A 19,477-nucleotide genomic window follows, 5' to 3' on the forward strand; every position below is an offset into this window, starting at 1 on the left:
CTCACCATGGCGACCACGCTCCTCCCCTGCCGGCAGCGGGCGCGCAGGCCGGAAAGCAGCGCGGCGCGCTTTACGGCGGCGCGCGGAGGTCGTTGCTGCAGCGGAGGTCGTTGCTGCAGCGGGCGGCGGGCGTGAGGCCCGGCGGCGCCATGGAGGGCGGCGGCAACACCAAGGGCACGGGTCTCAGCGGCCTCTTCGGCGCCGGCGGGGCCGGGTACTCACACGCTGACCTGGCCGGGGTGCCGCGTGAGTACCAGCGCGCAGGGGCGACCGGCGGGGCCGCGGGCGGTACTCGCTTCCCGGCAGCGGGGCAGGGCCGGGCGGCGGCCGCGCCGCTCTCGGCAAGTGACCTGGAGCGAGCTGGGATAGGGCCGGCCCAGCGCGGCGGCTGAGGGGCCGCTGGACCCTACGCGGCTGCCCCGACCGGCACGGCCGCAGGTTCCGCCCCAGCCCGTCGCGCGGCGGCAGCGCCGTGAGACCGACACCGGTCACAGAGGCGGCGCGTCCGGCCCGCCCGCGCTGCTCCCGGAGCGCTGCCGGAAAACGCGGTTGTCTCCCTGCCACGTTTTTATCAGTTGTGCGACTGAACGGCAGGAGTGTCACCGCTTCCCCGCACGCGGTCTGCCCCTTTAAATGACCGGATGTGAAACTGTTACCAGGGAAATTGGTGTCATTCTGTTTGTTTTATTTTCTTTCAGTAACTGGAATGAGTCCTTTGTCACCATATTTAAACTTGGACCCCAAATATCTAGTACAGGTGAGAAAACACTTGGTTTTTATTGCATTGAACTCGATTCCATTGTTTGTACAGTCACATGTGAAGATCTCAAGAATCCTGCAGTGCTGTGCAGTGTGTACTGAAGTGTAGAGCAGTTCAAAGAAACAGTTTTTTCAGTATTATTCCTAATAAAAACTTCCAGTGCCGCGGCATCTAGGAGCAACAGTGTTAATATAGAGCACAAGACGGCTGTGTCACTATAAGCCTGCCACTACTGAAAATAAGAGGTCTCTCCCCCTACTCTGGGGCACACAGCCCCAACATACCCTTGCACAAGTTTGGCATTTGTCACACCCTCCTCTAAGCCCCCTCAGTCAGTAAGAGCAGCCAGAAACTCTCCCCTCTTTTGATAGATGAGCTTTCTATACTGTGATGAGTTCAATCAGTTTTCAGTATTCAGCCAAACCCCAGACCTGGTACAGGGTTTGCCATCATATATTCTGTCATTCACACCACTTTCCTTATGCCGTTTCACAGCTAAAGGGAAACGATCATGAAGCAGAGCTTTCTGTTTTATTCTACAGAATAATGTTGCTATTGTACTTACACAACTTAATATTGGTTAACATTAAATGATGGCCCGTAGGCCATTTATTTGCCATAAAGAAAATAATTTAAAATCTTACAATACTTTTCTTTCTCAGCAGTAATAACTATAGCTGAAAAGGTTCAAGTTAATCCAGTAAGGATGCATGTTTTAATGATTTTATTTTGTTAATATTTTCTCTATATTTATATACAAATGGCTTATGTTATCTGAGAACCTGAAATTTTGCACTGAGGGTCAACAGTTGTTTAGTATCTGCTAATCTGTTTGCCTTTTGTTTCATGGTGCACCGCTACTTTGGAAGGGGAAAGCTCTGAATGCAGTTCTAGTGACTGCTGTTTATATTTCTCTTTCATTAGAAGCTGTTGTAGTCAATATTACAATGTAACACTCCTGTAATGGTAGAAAACAGGATATGCCTCTGTTCGAAGCAGATTCACTAGCATGATTATCTTGCCTGCTGCTGCTATTTAGACTTCTTCCAAAAATACCCTATAAAGTTGTATTAGTACAGTGTATCTAGGATCATGTTGGTGTTAAAAATGGTACAACAGAGTTTTTGAAACAAAGTGTGTGTGTATAATAATAGTTGTTTTGGTTTTTCTGGGGCTTATTTGTTTTTGTTTTTAAAGCTTGTTTTGAAAGAAAAGAAGGTATTTGCATTAGTGTCATGAGTAACTTACAAAACAGTTTAAAAATACCTATTGACATAACTTTAGAGGCTACAGTTTGTGTTGTAACACTTCACTGCTCTTTGTGCTTAACACTACTAAGTACATTGAAATAAAAGGGAACGGCATTTAAATCTGGGATTTTTTTTTTTTTTTTGCCACAACAAGTTGCCCAGACAAGCTGTGGGGTCTCCATCCTTGGAGATGCACAAGACATGGGTATGGTCCTAAGCAACCAGCACTAGTTGACCATGCTTTGAGCAAGGGCTTTGCACAGTCTCCATTGGTCCCTTACAACTTTAACCGTTCAGTGATTTCAAAAATTCAAGGAAAACAATGTAGCAAATATTTTAAAATACAAGAACTTAAAGTCCTAGCCTTTAAATTGTTTTGTCTGTGAAGGTGTGTGTGGAGGGGTGAACATGTCCTGTACTTAAAGACTATCCATTTGCTTTCAGAATGCAGAAAATCAGCCTTTTTGTTGAGAATCTTAACATTTTAACAATGGCCTTCCCAGGATAACAAATGCTACAGTGGTTGTCTTCACTTTAAAACCCACTTTCCTTGTTAGTTCATCAGTACAGGCACAAACTGATGTGTTTTCTGCAGTGCTTTTGTTACCTTCAGCAGGTATCCTTTATAAAACAGGCCTAGAGGATGGGCTTCTTAGGTTGTTGTTTCTATAGAAACAGAGAAGTTATATACAGACAGCGATTGCTTCATCCTGACTTTTTGGACAGCAAGGAAAACTCTAAGAAACTGCTAACTAGTGTACACACTGAATTTTTCCAAATTTCCAGTTACAGGAAACATAGAAACCATATTATAGGTTCAGTTTATTCATACAGTATTCAAAGTTTCAGAAGCTGTGTGTTTTTTTCTGTGTTGCCATCCACATTTAGTGCTAAGTGTAAGCTAAGAAAACCCCTTAAAATGCAATTAGTTGAGCCTGCAGTTGTTGCCATCCTGTCAGTTAAATGGGGCATGAATAATACAACTGGAAAACACATAAGCATAAAAAGAGATCTTACTGCTTTAGTACCCTATCAACATATGTGCATCTTCTCAAGGTCTCATATTGAAAAAGTGCTTTGGCCCACCTTATCTCTACACATATGCTAGTTATCTAGCTTTTTAGACAAATCTGATTTACGAGAACACAAGCCTGTCCCTGTGGGAGAAAAATGCAGGAGTAAAAAAAAACCAAACAAACAAAAAACAACCACCAGCCTCGCATATTTCATGCCTGATCATCACTCGTTTTGAATGTATTCCTTTTTTCATGTCTTCAAAATAGGTCACTTATTTCAGTGACAGGAAATAGTTTTCACTACAAAGGCAGTTTTTCTTCAGTGTCAGAGTAGCAGAAAACCTTAAAGCATTACTGCATCAGTCTGGTTTGCTCCAGGAGGAAACAGGGCTGCATGATCAGACAACAGGAAATTTTTTACAGGGCTATGAGTCTTGTATTGCCAGCGGCAAGGTATGATTAAATAATTAAGCAAATAGTCATTTTTTAAAAAAGGAAAGAAGAAAAAAGAAACAAACCGACAGGACACATAGTACACACAATATGAATTGTTTGGCTGCCTGATGTAGTTTATAAAAAGGACAGCTAGGGGAAAAAAAGCTGTCAGTCAGTTTATCTTTTTAAAGTCCTTTTTTTAATTGCTATTAAAGCATACACATAATGTATTCCACCTCTGTGCTGCTGTACACAACAGTTTTCCAGAAATTCTGGTTGTATCTGTTTTTAATTTAGGTCATTGTAACTTGGACATGACCTACATTTTGAAGCAGGTACCCTTGGAAAATACAAAAGTGTGTGTTTGTTTTGTTTTCCCCCAGGATACAGATGAGTTTATCTTGCCCACAGGAGCCAACAAAACTCGAGGCAGATTTGAATTGGCCTTTTTCACCATTGGAGGATGCTGTATGACAGGTGGGTGGTTGTGTTTTTCACTTTTCCCAGCTGTCCAGGTAACACATTTGTACTGAGGAGACTGTAAATGTCTTGTTCTGCGCTCTAGTCTTACATAAACAGCTATTTGACTTCAGTCTGTACACTGAGGTGTATTCTTGGTATTTGCTTTTGGTATTGTTTTTTGTGTTCCTTTGTTTTTTACCTTCTTAAAAAGTAATAACTCATTATGCTAACTAGGGGCAGCATTTGGTGCGCTGAATGGTTTACGACTTGGCTTGAAGGAGACACAGAATATGGCATGGTCAAAACCTAGAAATGTACAGTAAGTATTTAATCTTTAAAATAAAAAGTACACCTTAGTGACAGAGTTGTTTCTTCCAGCTTGTATAATGTTAACTCTGAATATACTGCAAAAATAAATGTATTTTTATGTCATTAGTAGGGACAAATAAGAGTCAGTGTTTGTCTTCATCAAGTTATAAAGTGATTTTAGTTACAATGATGTTCAGTTCAAGCATTTTGCTTTTCATTTAGTGACAATTGGTATGTCTCCTGACTTACTTTAAATATTTGAGATTTACTACTTTGGTATTTACTAGAAATCTAATTCAAAGGCAAAACAGTGTTTTTCTATGTCAAAATATTCCCAGAAGCAGCACAGTTTGTTTCTTGCTGTCACTTACATGAGAGCAAGTTCTCTCTTCCAAACTTTCCAACCAAACCCAGGAAGAGATTAAAATGGTGAACCTGGTCCTGCCTGGATTTGCATTAGGGATGACAGAGGCACATGCTACTGGGCAAGTAGAAGTTGTTCTTGTTACAGCATGCACAAACACCCATGGCATTCCCATGTTTTCACCTTACCTGATCGTTTGAAAGGACACAGTAAAGATAGGAACACATTTTTTCCTGCAGTGTGCTTTTCCTTCTAGAATTATTAGTAGTTTAGACATAATATAAGAAAACTTAAGTGCCTGTGAAGGAGATGTGGGAAACCAGAGGAGTGAAATAACTGGGGGAAACCATTTTCAATTCCACAGTACTTTGGGGAAAAGGGGAATTTTAGAGGAGGATTTTAATATCTCCTAGTACAGTTTTTACTGGCTTTGCTACTTCTGAAATTCTGTTTCTGTATTCTTCATCTCCTTCTTTACCATCTCTATCATTAGAGATAGAACCACATTCCCCACTATAATTATGACTCTTCTATAATGCTCTAGATGAACAGAATTTTATTTTACGTATTTGGAATGAACCAAGTCAGACAGGTTGAGTGGGAAGGTTGGAGCGTCGAGCCCAGCAGGTGGCAGGCACTGCACATGCTCCTGTTGGTCCTCACCCTTCACAGGAGAAGGCCTGTTGAAAGTCATCACCTTGAAACTCTGTGCTAAGTTCCTTCCATGTTTTCCTAATCAAATGCAGGGAAGAGACTTGCCGAGCTAGATTTCCTTCAAATTTATCCTTAAAGTACACAAATTTTTATTTTGTTTTGGAGAATCTGAATTTTGCTGGTAATCCCCTGTCATCAAATATCTCATAGTATGTCATGGTTAGTAAAATTACGAATTTTCTGATCAATTCAGAATTAATGTAATGTTAACGAAATGAGGGTGGGGCTTGTAATTAGGTGGAGATTGTCAATAAACTAGCCTCTTGGATTTTTTCTCATTTCAAAATTAAGTTTTTCATTATTGTTTAGTTCATTACCTAACCATATTCAGTGATGGCCTGTACCTCCTAATGAAAATTGTAAAAAATGAAGAGGTAGTGGAAAATGAGCTCAAGTCAGAAGGAACATAGTGTGTTGACACTTTCATTGCTTCAAATGATAAACTAAGTTCCAGTGGTAGTCAGCTGTCCAGAGCAGGACTGTGCCTGTGATAGTGTTACACTGCTGGGAGATAAAGATCAGTCATTTCTTCTGGCTGCTGTTGTCACCGTTCTGGAGACAGCTGATGCCAGAACAAAGTGGCACTGTGCTTCCCTGAGAGTGCACTAAAGATTTGCTCTCCCTCTTTAGTGCTAGTCTGGAAGCGTACATACAGAAATACTCTGGGTACCTTACCTGTTCTTAGTTTGACAAATGGCAGCACAAAAGACTGTTTCTTTTCTTTTATTTTCTTCCTGACTTGCTTTGGTTCAGCCTTGCTTTTAATACTCACCCCATTTGTTCAAGCATCACCACGCTCCCTGACATGTGATCCCTGTGTTACTTGCAGCTTCTCAAAGAGCAGTAGCTTTCTTGGAGCTCTTTCACCCAGTTAAGTCAGCATAAGTGTATCAGTCATTCTCAGTAGTTATGTGTAATTACCATGTCAGGAACATTTATCAACTATCATAAACACTGCCTCAGTGTCAATACAGAGAGCTAAATGTTTTAAAACCTTTTTAACTTCTTTATAGAATTCTAAATATGGTGACAAGGCAAGGAGCATTATGGGCTAACACTCTGGGATCTTTGGGTAAGTAAGCTCATTATCTTGTAAGAAAAACAATTTAAAGATGTAACTGTTTGATGTGAAAGTGTATTCTCTAAATTTTCATTATGAAATCCCTAAGGAAAAACTGCAGTTGTTGTGGTTTTTTTTTTTCCTTTGGGACATGAGAGCATTTCAGTAGACATTGAAAAGGAAATTGAAGACTAAATTAGGATTTGAAGCTTAAGTAGCCAAAAGCCTGTAATTTACCCCCCAAATTTTTAGTATACTACAAACAAGAACTCTACCTATGGAATAACTGAAAATTGTAAGTAACTCTTATTGTCAATAATTTCCAGTTAATTCACAATTTATAATTGGATAACTCTGCAATAACTTTATAACCTAAGGAGAGACTCTAGTCATGTGAGCAGCTTCCTGTTTCCAGTTAAGAGTGGACAAAATGTTTATTTGTAGAAGAAATGTGATAGTGACTTGAAGACTAAACCTTTTATAATGGTAGCTTAGCTAGGAAAGTCACATATGATATCATTCTCTTTAAATCTGAACATTGCTTGTAAGTAATACAGGTTAGAAATATGAGAAAGTAAAATGACCAAAAGCCTAATGTGTGAGAAAGTTCTGTGAACTGAGGTTTAGAGGGAAAGTAGGACAGGAAATACAATCACATTGGTTGCCCTGGAATAACTAATGCCCTGTGGAATACAAGCTCCTTGGCTTCTTCCTCCCCAATGTTAAAAGAGCAAAGGGTGCTCAGTTACTTTGAAAGAGAAATCCAAAACTGATTATTTTGAAGAAGATTAATGATGGAACTCCTTGCCTCACAAAGTGGTCATAGATGAGAAATTAGCAATGTTTAAAACAGAGATTATATCATGTTATAACCCAGTCTACATATATTTGAATTTTGAAAACTGCATCAAAGCATAGGCCAAGTTGCATTTATTACATTTTGTTTCAGTATTATTCCTAATGAGTAGATAAGCTTGCTATTTAATGCAGCCATCAGCTTTTGAGGCATCGTACAGAGGCAATGGTCAGAGAGGGGATTCTGAACTACAGTGAGAATGGCACTTTTCCTAAGAGATGCATATTGCCTAGGGAGACTTGTGGTGGGTTTTTTTTTTTTCTATTCCAAATCTAATCAAAACATGTCTGAAAAACGAGATGCTGGCATCCTGCAGTTCAAGGTTCCAGGTTAAGTGACACATTAACATGTTTTTTCAGCTGTGTTTGAAGAAAGATTACTCAAGAAAGTGTTTGTGCATTCCAGTAACAAATTGGGGTTTTTTTAATGAAATATGGCCTCCCAAGTCAGAGTTAAACAGAACTTGGTATTTGGGGGATTTGGTTTAGCTCTGCCTTGTCCTAGCTAACAGAGAAGCTTATTTCAAGGAGCTGAAGTATTTCCGCATCTTCCTTCACTTGTGCAGCATTTCTGTACCTCGAAGATTGCTTTTGTCACTACTGACAATTTTTGCCATTCTGTTCCTGAACAGAGGTAGCAACATCTGTGTTAAACAAATTTTAGAAATATTGAATTCAGCTTTTCTTTCCCCACATTGTTAATGCCACATGCTACTAAGACAAGGTAAAATACCATTGCCTGTGCTGAATGGAGAAAGAGGCTACTGTTCAACTCATCAACATTCATCTAGTTGCTTTTGAAGGATTTACAGGCTTTTTAGCAGAAGTAAAGATTTCAGATTCTTGGAGGACATGGGTGAATTAAAGTGTCATGCAGTTTTTATCACTGTAAAATGATGACATACTCTAATCTTGTGTCAGCATGAAATATGGTTATATCATGAGGAATGAGGGTGGGGGTGCCTTTTCCCTTCATCAAAATGCATGGATTATATATGCATCCATACTAAAAGCCCATGCATTTCTCTTTCTAATCCTTTTCAGGACAGTCCTCAAAGTTCTCCCAGAGCAAAAAGCCCTTTGGGGACAAAGTTGTCATATTTGGGCAGAGGTGAAGCAGCTGTAGATGTCAAATCCCAAGCAATCTAATAGTAATTTATAATGGGAATATAGCCCATTGTACTCCATCTCTCTCTTGCTAACATGATCTGAATGCTGCACTTAATTTGCATTTAATCTCAGTCACACGTGGGCAACATTTATCCCTGCTACCTAGAAAGTGATGTTTAGTTTCATGCCATCCACAGAAAACAGTATAAAGCCTGCTAGTACAAAGTTAAACCCTCCAAAGTTTTTCAAACAAATTTGAATTAGCAAAATTGGCTTAGACTTCAGTCAGTGCTTTATATCACATATTTATTGTGTCTTGAGGCAGTACTAGATGTCACGAAGAATGCTACTTTATAACCAAACTATAACTAGAGAAAGAAAAATTACCTGTAAAGTAGAAGTAGGTCTGGAAAAAAATGCCAAAGACAGGATTTGGCAGAGAATTCTCCCCTCTTAAATAAACAGGAAATCTGTGTTTCAGAAGCATGGTCTAAACAGTTACACAGAGTCTGGATTCTAAGCCTTGTGTCTCAGAGAATGGGAGTTTTAACTTGAATTTGATGTTTTTCTTTCCCAGCTCTACTTTACAGTGCATTCGGAGTCATCATTGAAAAAACACGAGGTGCAGAAGATGACCTGAATACCATAGCTGCTGGAACCTTGACAGGAATGCTATACAAAAGCACTGGTAGAGTAGCAAAGTGTTTCTAGTTTCCTTTTCTTGTGTTTTATCCTAATTATTAAGATTCTCATTACTTTTACTAGACACTATCCTACTCCAAAAACTGACAGTGTAAAAACGAAATTATTGCCAAAAAGGAAAAAACCTGAATTGATGCTGTCTACTTCCAAGATTAACAACAATAACTAGAAATATTAAAATGAGACTACTCTCTCTAAGTATAAATGAAACAGTGGTATTCATCCAGTACAATCCTAAATAGAGTGCAAGGCAAAATAACTTTCCAAATGAAGGTTAATAAAAAAAATGCACTCTCAAAAAAGTGAAAATCAGGAATGAAAATTTAACATGGATCCTTTTTTTTTTTTTCCTTAAAATGAAAGATTTTGGTAAACCAGTTTTACAAATTCATGCCATTCAAATATGCAGAAAGAAACTAATATATAGGGTTATTACCGTTAGGGCTATCAGCTGTTTGTGAAACTGTTGTCTTGTGGTAGGACTCTAGTCTTTGCATAGTGGTCAAAACCAACAAACAATGTTCCTGGTGAACGGCGTGCATTTCAGGTTCATTTGCTGACGCATACTGAATTGTTCGCAGAAGAGAGGGTCTGACCTTTATCAACAAAATGCCTGTTAATACATATTCCAGGCTCAACAATTGGAGGGATTATAATTTTTAGAGGACTGCTGGGTACCACAGATTGACATTACCATAGGAAAAAACTATAAATTTTAAGTACATTGATAAAGGTTTGGCTATATGATTTACCTGTACTTTACTGAGGAGACAATTCTAGAATTAACCTACGTACTTTTGCATACTTAACTGAGCCTCAGGATCTTAGAAGCGTTCCTGAAGGTCAGCTTTAGATATGGGGCAAAACAACTTGGGAGATCTTATCTTCGTGTTGGCCTAGATTAATTGAAACCAGACATAATTGGCTTGAGCAGCCTTCATACATACTAGCTTGTGCACTTGCAAGAGCACATGGCTCTCTTGTAATCAACTATTTGGGATTTCATGAGTGATATGCCAGATTGCCAACAACAGCCAGATAGGGTAGCAATATAGAAATCTAATGTTTTCTGGAGGAAGTTATCACTAAGAATGAAAACTGCCATCTTACACTACAGCAGAAGCTTCCCCTTTACCTTTCAGAAATAGAGAGCTTGCATTACATGTAATCTGTCTTTTGGCGCAGTGCAAGCACGGATAGCTGCTCAGTCACATGTACAGTCATCTGACACTCCAAAGAATTTTCTTACCAGAGCACAGTGGGACTTTTGTTTTGTAACATAAGATCTACTGAACTAATAGTAGCTCTGGTTAAGGTGAACGTAGTAAGTCTGTGTTCATTACAGTATCCTATTTCAAGTGCGTTGTACATATGAGCTTTAGTGCACAGAAACTCAAAAGAAATATGCTTTTCACCGTATACAGGAAATTTGACCTGAGAGGTGAAGGATTACTTCTGGAAGTGAATAAAATAATATTCACATCTGTTTGAAGAATTTAATTCCAATCTTAATTGCCTTTTTTCTTTCATGCTCTGTCCCTCTTGCTGCTTCTCCCCTGCTTCCTCTCCTGTCACCTTATGCCAGAATGTACTTCTTAATACTGTATGGTAAAGCTTCCCCTGAAGTTATGCCTTTATCCAGCATCAATATATATTTATTTAAAAAAAAAAATAATCTTGACTATTTAAACCATATGCCAATGGCCAGTTCACATCTGTGGCATATATCAAGATTGTAATTGTTTCCTGTGTTACACAGAATGCCATGTTGTATTGGCATTAAGAAAGGGAAAATTTGAAAGCCATCAGGGACGTTTATGTTATAAGTCCCCATACTTTAGTATCAGCTGGAAGCTCCCACAAACACACCACTTAAATCAAGGCTGTTCCGTAAGCCACAAAGGGTGGATCCAGAGTTGGAGGCAATGCTGTTCAAACACTCGGATTTCCCAGTTCCATCTTTCCTGTTTTGTAAAGAGATATGGAACATTTTTTAAAAGGAACTGTGTAAAGTATGGCAGTTTTTTTATTACGACTTTCTGGTTTATTTTCAAACACAGCACGGATGGAGGATTCATCAGCAACTCCACTGCACTGAAAAATACTCTTGGGTACACTACAAAGCCTAGACTGAATTTCTGAAACAAATTAAGCATTTGCTGAGGGGAACAAGTGGATAGGAAAAAAAAAAAAGCATGAAGACTTTTTGAAGGCAAGATTTATTGTCCTAAACTGGTCCTGGTTTTCACAATTTGTCCTTGCAGAGGTGTTAATCATTACCAAAATGCCATCAGTTAAACAACAAAAGGCTTTGCAGAATACCCATGGTTTAAAGCTGTTAGATTGTGGGCAGTTTTGTGCAAGGCTACTTAGCACAGCTCACGTGTGAGGAGATTAAAAATTCTGCAAGTGAGCAGCCTGTAAGTTCAGCCCTCCTGTTTTCACTGGAAGTGGCGTTGGCCACTGGAAGTTCCCCATTGCAAGTGACTAAAGCGGTTAAGTCCCCAAGACTTCTGAAGGTCTTGCAGGGAGTGAGTCAGAATCTGTTGGTTTGACATTATAAACTGAGTGTTAGCTGGAACCCGTCTCACCGTACTGGATGGCTTAGGTTAACAGATGTTGAATTGATTTGGAAAGTAAAGCTAATTTGAGGAACTTGGAACCAGAAGACTAGTTGATCCCTTTGACCAAAGTGATCTCTACTTTTCACGTTTGTTTACTTACTGGATTTTAGCCCAAATGTAGCAGGGAGAATACAGTACTTACTTGTTACACTAGACTTGCAATTTCATGGAAGCTGCATTTTGAGCTCACAACTTAAGCTGGATGTTCTGGGTAGAAATTAAATGATGGATGACAGAAAACCCTTTGTGTTCCTTTGGCAGTGGTGTTTGTAGTAGAAATGTTGTTGCAACTTGGTCGATCCTGTTTGAGTTTTGCTTTAGGGCATCTGGTACCCTAAGTCTATGAGGATGGCTTTTTCCATTAAATAAGATCCTATTCTTTATTCTTCAAGCAAAGGCGGAAATTAAGATTTGTTATGCCAGGGTCTGGGGTTTTTTTTCTTCTCATAAATGTTACTAAGCAGAAGTACTAACATACCTTAAACAAATATTTAGCCCTCTTGCGTGCATTTTCAACTTCTTTTCTAAATCAAACCTCTTTAATTTGTTTTCTCATAATTATATTGGTCTCTGACAGTAGCAGAAATCAGAGAGATGGTTGTCACTGTGCACAATGTCACCATCATTCCCTCCCACCATGAGAACACACATGGTTCCAGTCACCATGTCACAAAGGTACAGCTGGCTGAGGATCTCACACTCCTCAAGCACACAGGATTGATCACTCGGGAAAAATACACTGAGCTAGGTGGGACTTTGTTCTGACTCTGTAACAGCCATTGAAATTGAAATTCCTGTCAGAGACTTCAGTAAGCAGAAAAGTTAAATAACCTCTACCTCTTATCTGAGGGTTACACAGGTTGTAGATGTTCTTTTTCTTAGATTTTTTTTTTTTCTCCGTTGAGGCTAGGGAAAACAAAAATAAAGTAATGCTGTGGACAAATTATCTGTTTACTGTAGTTCTGTGCAGCAGGAACCTGATACTAGATAGAGCATCTCATGCCTTTTGCACAAGAGATGTTACATAATTTGGTATAAAACTCTGCATCTGAAGAGAAGGGAATTGCGTGCTAGTAATAGCTGAAGGGAGTAGTTATCATTTTAAGACCTCACAAAACAACCCTGAAAAGTCAGTACATTATGAATTAATTAAGAAGGGCTAAATGTGGGTAGGAGTTCAGGGCAGTTGTGTTAGCTAACTACTGGAGCTACAAAAGCCTCCTCCCTTTGGGCTCCATCTGTGTTTTCCTTTGGGCCACACAGGGTTTTTTGCTTGTTTCTGTTTGGTGGGGAGGGGGAAAGAGGAGCTTGCAGAGTGCTGCAGGTTTGGCCCTGGGATATCCTAATATACTGCTTTATTTGAAGAAAAGCAAGTAAAGGGTTTGCTTCTGAACTTTGAAGTTCGGAGCCATCAGGTGTTTAGAAATTAAGAACCTCTGTTAAAACCTGCTTTTAATGTGACAGGTCTATAAGACTATTAAACAAATGGTATTTAGTGAAAGAATTTTGTTTCAGGTCTGAAATAAGAGAAGGTGGCAAACTACAGGCAGGTGCTGCAGGTAATAGCTTGTTGGGTGTTTCTTTGTTACTGAGGGCTAATGTCTAAGAACACACACGGCCACTGAAAGCAGTGCAGCCTTCTGCCCAGCTCTGCTAAGCAGAAACAGTGAACCAAGTTCTCGGTGCTGTGGGATTTGCAGGGTTCTTGCTGCCATTTACAGTAGCTGAAGTAGTTTCCTGTCAGTCAGGCTCTGTGCTTTCATCCAGTGAGAAAACAGGGTATTTTAATAATGTTTGCAAAGTAATTTCAACAGCTTTAAAGCTTCTGAACTTGTAAATTAAATTGTAAATTCATTTATTTTTTTTTTTAATTTAGCGTTTGCACCACAGTAACTACAGGAAACTTTCCTTGTTGCAAGCTTTGCTGTTTCTATATTTTAACCACAATACTATCTTAGCTGCAGCAGTATGAAACTGGAACATGCTTTTCTGGAATGTATCTTGATGGTTTCTAAAGCAAAGTTTAGCAGTTTCCTCTGTAATTTCTGTACCCACGTACTTTGCCCACACTTAAAAGATTTCATAAAATGACCCCCATGGAACAGCAGGAGGAAACTTTGAATTTTCTGTGGACATAGGACCACCCACAGATGTTCAAACAAATGTCTGCCTGATGGTTCAGAGGGTCTGGTCAGCTACCGCTGTGCTGAATTTGGAGCGAAACCAAGGTTGCCTTGTACATTTGAAAAGTCAAGCCCTTTATACTGTCTAAAAATATTTTTGGTCCTAGAAGCCCCAAGTGAAGAGAAACTGCATTCTGAAGATCTGAGGGAGACTGAAAGACAGAAGGCTAATTACAAGTTAACTATTACACTTCATTTAACATAAATGGGTTTTCAGTTAAGGTATTTCTAATATTTGCTGTTGGATAGTTTGTACTTTAAACATCCCAGGAACTATTCCAGGGTAGTGGAGTAGCACATTCTGAAAATAGAGACGGTAAGGTTCCAAATGGAAGATTTTGCCCTCGTTTATGCTATATAGATAATTATTTGACTTGCTATATGAGTAAAATTCGGTGTCAGTGGATCACTCCATGAAGAAATGCCAAGCTGTGCTATCAGAATGCTGGGTGTCATTACGTACTCTGAAACCTATTATAAATGCACGGAAGAGGGACAGTGCTGTATGGTGAAAGGATGCAGCAGCTAAAGCCAAACAGACAACTAAATTCTCCCTTAAGGAACATCAGATATATCTTTGGAAACCCATGGCAGCTTCTCAACTATTGTGCAAGTTGCCTGGTCTCAAAATACCTGCTTTCAGAAATGTCTGTCAGCTGGAACTTGAAGTTATCTTGCTCAGACATGCAAGATTAGGAGCTTATAACCACGTTTCTAGCAGTTTGTCAAGTCAGACTTTGTATTAGAGGCCTGCAGAGAGTGATTGCAAAGGAGGGGTGGGAATGTGTTCTATCTTGCCAACACAGCTGGGATGGGAGTGGAGAATTTTTCTTCTTAGCAAGGTAATCTTCTCAGAGGGCTTAACATTTCCTGCCCAGCAACCAGGCTGCGTTCTGCAGTGCCTTACTGTTTGATGTCTGCCACAGACCTGGAGGTATTTATCCAAATGCAAATCTAACCACTTAGGGAAGGTTTTTTTCTCTCCCTTTTTTTGTAATTACTGCAGATAGTTTCAGAAATCAGATGCAACTGCTACAAAACGAATTACTGTTAAAATTTTGCAGCAGAGTCATAGGAAACTTTGTAAGAAACATTTCTTACATGTCTTCTTGTTGGATTTTTTCCAAACTCACTCAGTAGTGCACGTATACCGACTGTACAAGTTTAGTTCCTGTTTGTGAAACAGACTTCCATTGAAACATCTTCTTCAGCGAAGTCCCCAGGTTGTCTGCAAGACCTACAGACTGCTTTAGGCCCGGTGATTGATTCAGACCTGCCGTCCTCACCTGACTGACCTCAGCACAGGAAAACTAACAACATTTGTGTTCTGAGCAGGACATCTTAGCAGCACCTTGTCCACATTGGCAGGATGTTAGAAAGTAGCTCAGCTACCCAGCTTAAGAGAAGATACCTTCCTTGTACAGTCCTAACTGCCCACAGTCTGGAGCCAGGCTTGATCAGCCTTCAGCCCACCTTTCTTCCATAGGAAGAATAAGAGTTTAAGGGGAAAGGAGGGAAATTGAACCTAGGGGCTGAAGGAAGAGTCTGCAGGAACAGCCCTAGCTCTGTACTGTGTTCCATTCTATGCCGATGTTCCACATTTTGTGCATTTCTCTGTACGCCAGAACAATTAGGAGCCCTCTTTGGGGGTTTCTTCTGTTAAAAAATGCTTCCTAATATAAACAGCAGAAAATCAAGCTCTCTAATGCTTTATTCATTCTCCCAAAAGTAACAAGGAGTTAATATTTTTACAGATTATCTCAAATACTTGTTTTGCACAAAGTGTCCTTTAAATTTCACCTGTGGCTTTTTGCCAGAAGCTGCTTGCATATGGTTAGTTCTGTGTACCCAGCTGCAATCCCTTCATTTGAAAAGCTGTTTGTGCAACAAGTCCTATCTTTGATAATTCATCCTGAAGTTTATATTTGCATTGCTAAATCCTGATTCAGGCACGTAGGTGCATAATCAGTATGGTGTTCCTTCGAGTTGTGGAGTTCTCAGCTCCGACAAAAACCTTGAATTGTCACAGCTGGTCTGGCAATGAAATTTCTAGAGACTATGGCTAGGTATGGACTGCAGTACCAAGTCCAACTTCTGATATCACTTCTGCAGCTTCTTGGTTTCAGTACGTGCTTGGGCTACGGGAGGAGCTTTAACTCCTCCAGTGAAACCCATTTGATCTTGCAGCACTGGTGATGCAGTCTCAGTCTAGCTGACGCCAACAGCCTCTTGCCCCACTACAAGCCCAGATGTGATTCTGAGAGAAAGCTTTATGGCTCATAATGGAAAGGAAAAAAAAAAATCACTGATTACTGAGATGCTTTTCTTTTCAAGTTTGAGGAACCTGAATTCCACTGTCGGTTTTACTAATAAAGCAGGCAGGTTTTATCTAGCTGTAAGTGAAAACTGGCCTTGTTCTCTACACTGTACACATTATCTAACTTGCTTTGGCTAGGATTGATAAACAGTGCAGAATCAAATTCAGAGCAGTTTTCTAGTGTTGAGAGTCATGCTCTCAGATGTGCCTGTGCATTTATAGTGTGTTCTGGGAGCTTTACTAAGGCACTTGTTACTACTAAGGAATAGAAACCTTCTGCTGTTCAGTAAAAAAACCAAGAAGTCACTACTGCCCCTGTACACCACAACCCTTGTGTGGGTGGAATGGAGTTGTGATGCTGACTCCTGGCTCCAGCCAGGTGTGTTGGCCTCTGGTATTAGCCCTGTATTTTTACCTTCACAACTTGCAGAAGCTTCAAGTCTTGAGCAGTTAAAATTTTTTAAAAATATATTTTTTAAAATCACCTATATGACTAATTTTTTACCATTGCAAGATAATAGTTTTGAAGATTAATAGTAGTAAGAATAAAGGAAGTTGTTTAATGTATGCCCTAGTAAATCCTTTCCAGTTGATCCCTTTCACCTACTTTTTAAATTCCAAAGGCACAAAGGCAGTGCTATGTTCTGCATGACAGCCCTTATGAATCTCTGGTACCCAAGGCTATGTCCACATCAGTTTATGTTGTGTTCATTTATTTCCCTCCTGCTCTTTCTCCTTTCCCCCAAACCTAGTTACCGCAACTGACAAACGTGATTATTATTCCTCTTCTGAAATCCTAAATGGAGGAGCCCTTGAAGCAGGAAGAGGTCACATCTGTCTAAAGACCTGTGTTGAGGACAGGTGCAATAGATAAAAAGTAGGACTTGGGAAAAGCTGTCTTTGCTTCGAGTGTTCAGTAGTGGTTCATGCAGGCAGTAGTGGTAACGTTTAAGAAGTCAAACCAGCAGAATTAGTGTCAGGATCAGGAATGACCTTTCTTGAGCCTGGCAGTAGCTTTGAGGGGAGGACAGAATTAGTACACGTTCCCTTTCTGAAAATTCATTCAGAAAAGAAAAGCTGTGTTTCACTGGGATTCCTCTGGATTTGAACAGGTTCTTGGAAGTTGCTGTAGCTGACCATGTCCTCGGATGTAACTTTAATGGGTTTTAATGTTTCTGTTTTTCAGGTGGATTGCGTGGGATAGCACGAGGTGGTATTGCAGGTCTGACACTGACCGGGATCTACGCTCTCTATAACAACTGGGAGCACATGAAGGGCTCCATAGCCCGGCAGTCCCTCTGAGCAGGGCAGCCAGCACTGGACGGAGGACATGATTGCATTGTCACCATCAAACCAGTTACAAGATCTATCTGGTGCCCCTTCCTATTTTACTTACAATTAGTGTGAAACCGAAGGAAACTATACTGCAAGGAACCTCATGACATCATGTAGCTGGACTGGCCCTTTCCTTCCCGCCAGACAGTCACTGGAGAGGCAGCAATGTTTGTTGGACCTGCAAGCGAGCAGAGTGGCCACCGAGATAGTTTCCCTGACACGCTCACCAGCTAGCCCTGGGCCAGAGCTGCGAGGCACGCTCCACTCCCACAGCTGAACCTGCTGCGCTGCCAGGTTCATTGGGTTGCGGGTACTGCAACGGTAGCACTGTGTAATGAACCGGTGTCTGTAGGGCAAGTCACTGCAGCCTGTCAGCGTGCAGCGCCCGGGCAGCTGGAGCCAGCGGGAGCCTTACGCAGCAACTGGCACAGGGCAAGGCTTGGCATTCTGGCAGCGCAGGGTAAGCTGTAAAAAGGGACATCATCAATAAAAAGGGTGGTACTTATGCAGTGCTGTTTCTGTGCTTTGCTGCTCCTGTTAAGACAAAGTGCCACATCCAGTGGCTCTTATTTACAGTTTTGAAGGACCGATGTGCTAAAATCATGGGGGAGATGGTGGGTGGGGGGAAGTGAACTAACAGGCTGATTGTTTCCTGATGCAAGGTGATGGTGAGGCAGACCAGGGCTTGACTCTGCTCCCTTACTTACTCTGATAAGGAACTGGATATTTCTTGATGAGGTACAGTTGCTGTTGCAGAATGGCTGCAATTAGATTATCAAAACACTTGGGTGCCCCAGGATCTCAGAACTTGTTTAGCCAACAGTTAGAATAAAAGGAGTATAAATACTCCTCTCATAGCCTATTACCAGATTTTTAATCAGTGACAAGCTTTTTCTCTCAAGTAACATTTGTAGGGTCTTGGCAGACTAAAGAGGTGTGATGAGCCTACACCTTCTCCAGTGTTAAACCACATACAAAGCATTCTTTACAGATAAATTATCAGTAAGTTGTGAATTATTTTAGTAATTAGAGTTATTGTATAACAGCTTATTCCTTCAGTTTTTATATAGAGTCTATAAACAATTAAACAGGTCTGAGACAGTGTGAAGGCAGAGCAAGGGAAAGACAAGAAGCTTACTTCTCAGCAGACAACTTAATGCAAAATAAGAGTTTACTTGAGCTCTCCCTACTGAAACCACTCCTGATAACTGTGTTACACTCAAGAAAACAGAAACAACATAAAAGCAGTACAGAGAAAGTTGTTCTTACTTTTCCCCAAGAAGAAATTCAGCTGTTGAGAAGCCTCTTCAGGAAGAGGTGACCTCTAAGACAAGCTTTTTATAGAGCAAGTGTGCTAGTTAACGAGCCTTCACAGTTGAACTCAATTAGCTTTGCTTGGATGCAAAGTAGGTACTTTATGCCCAGCATTCAACAAGATGTAGCATAAAGGAAAGAAAACAGGTCTTTTCTCACCTGCTTTGTAAGTGAAGTTTCTTGTTAAGCTTTACGCTCCACAGCCTTTCAGTGACCTGTGTGTTACTGTTGTGATGTCAGAACGGGACCTTCCAGCATTTGAGCACCATGCCACCAAAGAAACTGTCCTGCTCACGGGCTGTAGGTGACACAGGCACCAGCTGTTCAGTGCTGTTGGGTGGGACATCAGGAAAATGTGTGCGCTTTCTTCCTGGCTGCTTTTCCTCTCCTATTTGTGTTGGTGAGCTCCTCCCCACCCACGTTTCTTGGTCACACTCGACAGGGTTGGACAAAGGACTGATGGTCAGTTTGGGGGCTGATGGTGGGGCAGGGTTGCTTTTTAAGTGTCAGAAACTTTGCAATGTGTCTTTAGTTTTGCTAGAGACTTTTTCAGGACTGAAATGTGAACCAGGAGCTCTCTGCCCCTAAGTGAAGCAGGAAAGCTGTGGAGCTTAACAAATGTCTTTCCTCCTCTAGGTGCACTGGAAGCAATGTAGGAACAAGCTTT

General features: G+C 40.6%; 2 protein-coding genes and 1 non-coding gene across 3 annotated transcripts in view; 2 read left to right on the plus strand and 1 right to left on the minus strand.

Moving 5' to 3' along the window:
- The window catches only part of PARG (poly(ADP-ribose) glycohydrolase), a 70,275-nt gene extending 70,162 nt beyond the window's left edge, over positions 1–113 (minus strand). Inside the window, exon 1 of the mRNA XM_065844006.2 lies at positions 6–113. The gene's annotated coding sequence lies outside the window, so the exon portion shown is untranslated. The remainder of the gene's footprint in view (positions 1–5) is intronic.
- Positions 113–18,001, plus strand: TIMM23B (translocase of inner mitochondrial membrane 23 homolog B). The gene is made up of 7 exons (XM_065844007.2): positions 113–246; positions 699–757; positions 3,845–3,938; positions 4,158–4,242; positions 6,324–6,382; positions 8,913–9,023; positions 17,348–18,001. Exons 1-7 carry the CDS (start codon positions 150–152, stop codon positions 17,461–17,463), a joined length of 621 nt encoding a protein of 206 aa, XP_065700079.1. The 5' UTR covers positions 113–149; the 3' UTR covers positions 17,464–18,001.
- On the plus strand, positions 5,760–5,962 carry LOC136104817 (small nucleolar RNA SNORA74). Its single transcript, XR_010651799.1, has one exon. It is a non-coding gene; the product is annotated as a small nucleolar RNA SNORA74 (small nucleolar RNA).
- Positions 18,002–19,477: the final 1,476 nt, after the last annotated feature.

Source organism: Patagioenas fasciata, chromosome 8 (genome assembly GCF_037038585.1).
Source record: "Patagioenas fasciata isolate bPatFas1 chromosome 8, bPatFas1.hap1, whole genome shotgun sequence".
NCBI lineage: Eukaryota > Metazoa > Chordata > Aves > Columbiformes > Columbidae > Patagioenas > Patagioenas fasciata.

Bases quoted from the DNA above. Each gene is read 5' to 3' on its own strand.
- TIMM23B (XM_065844007.2), top strand. From the start codon at position 150: ATGGAGGGCGGCGGCAACACCAAGGGCACGGGTCTCAGCGGCCTCTTC. The intron at 247-698 runs GTGAGTACCAGC...ATTTTCTTTCAG, and splicing joins TGACCTGGCCGGGGTGCCGC to TAACTGGAATGAGTCCTTTG. The intron at 9,024-17,347 runs GTAGAGTAGCAA...TCTGTTTTTCAG, and splicing joins AATGCTATACAAAAGCACTG to GTGGATTGCGTGGGATAGCA.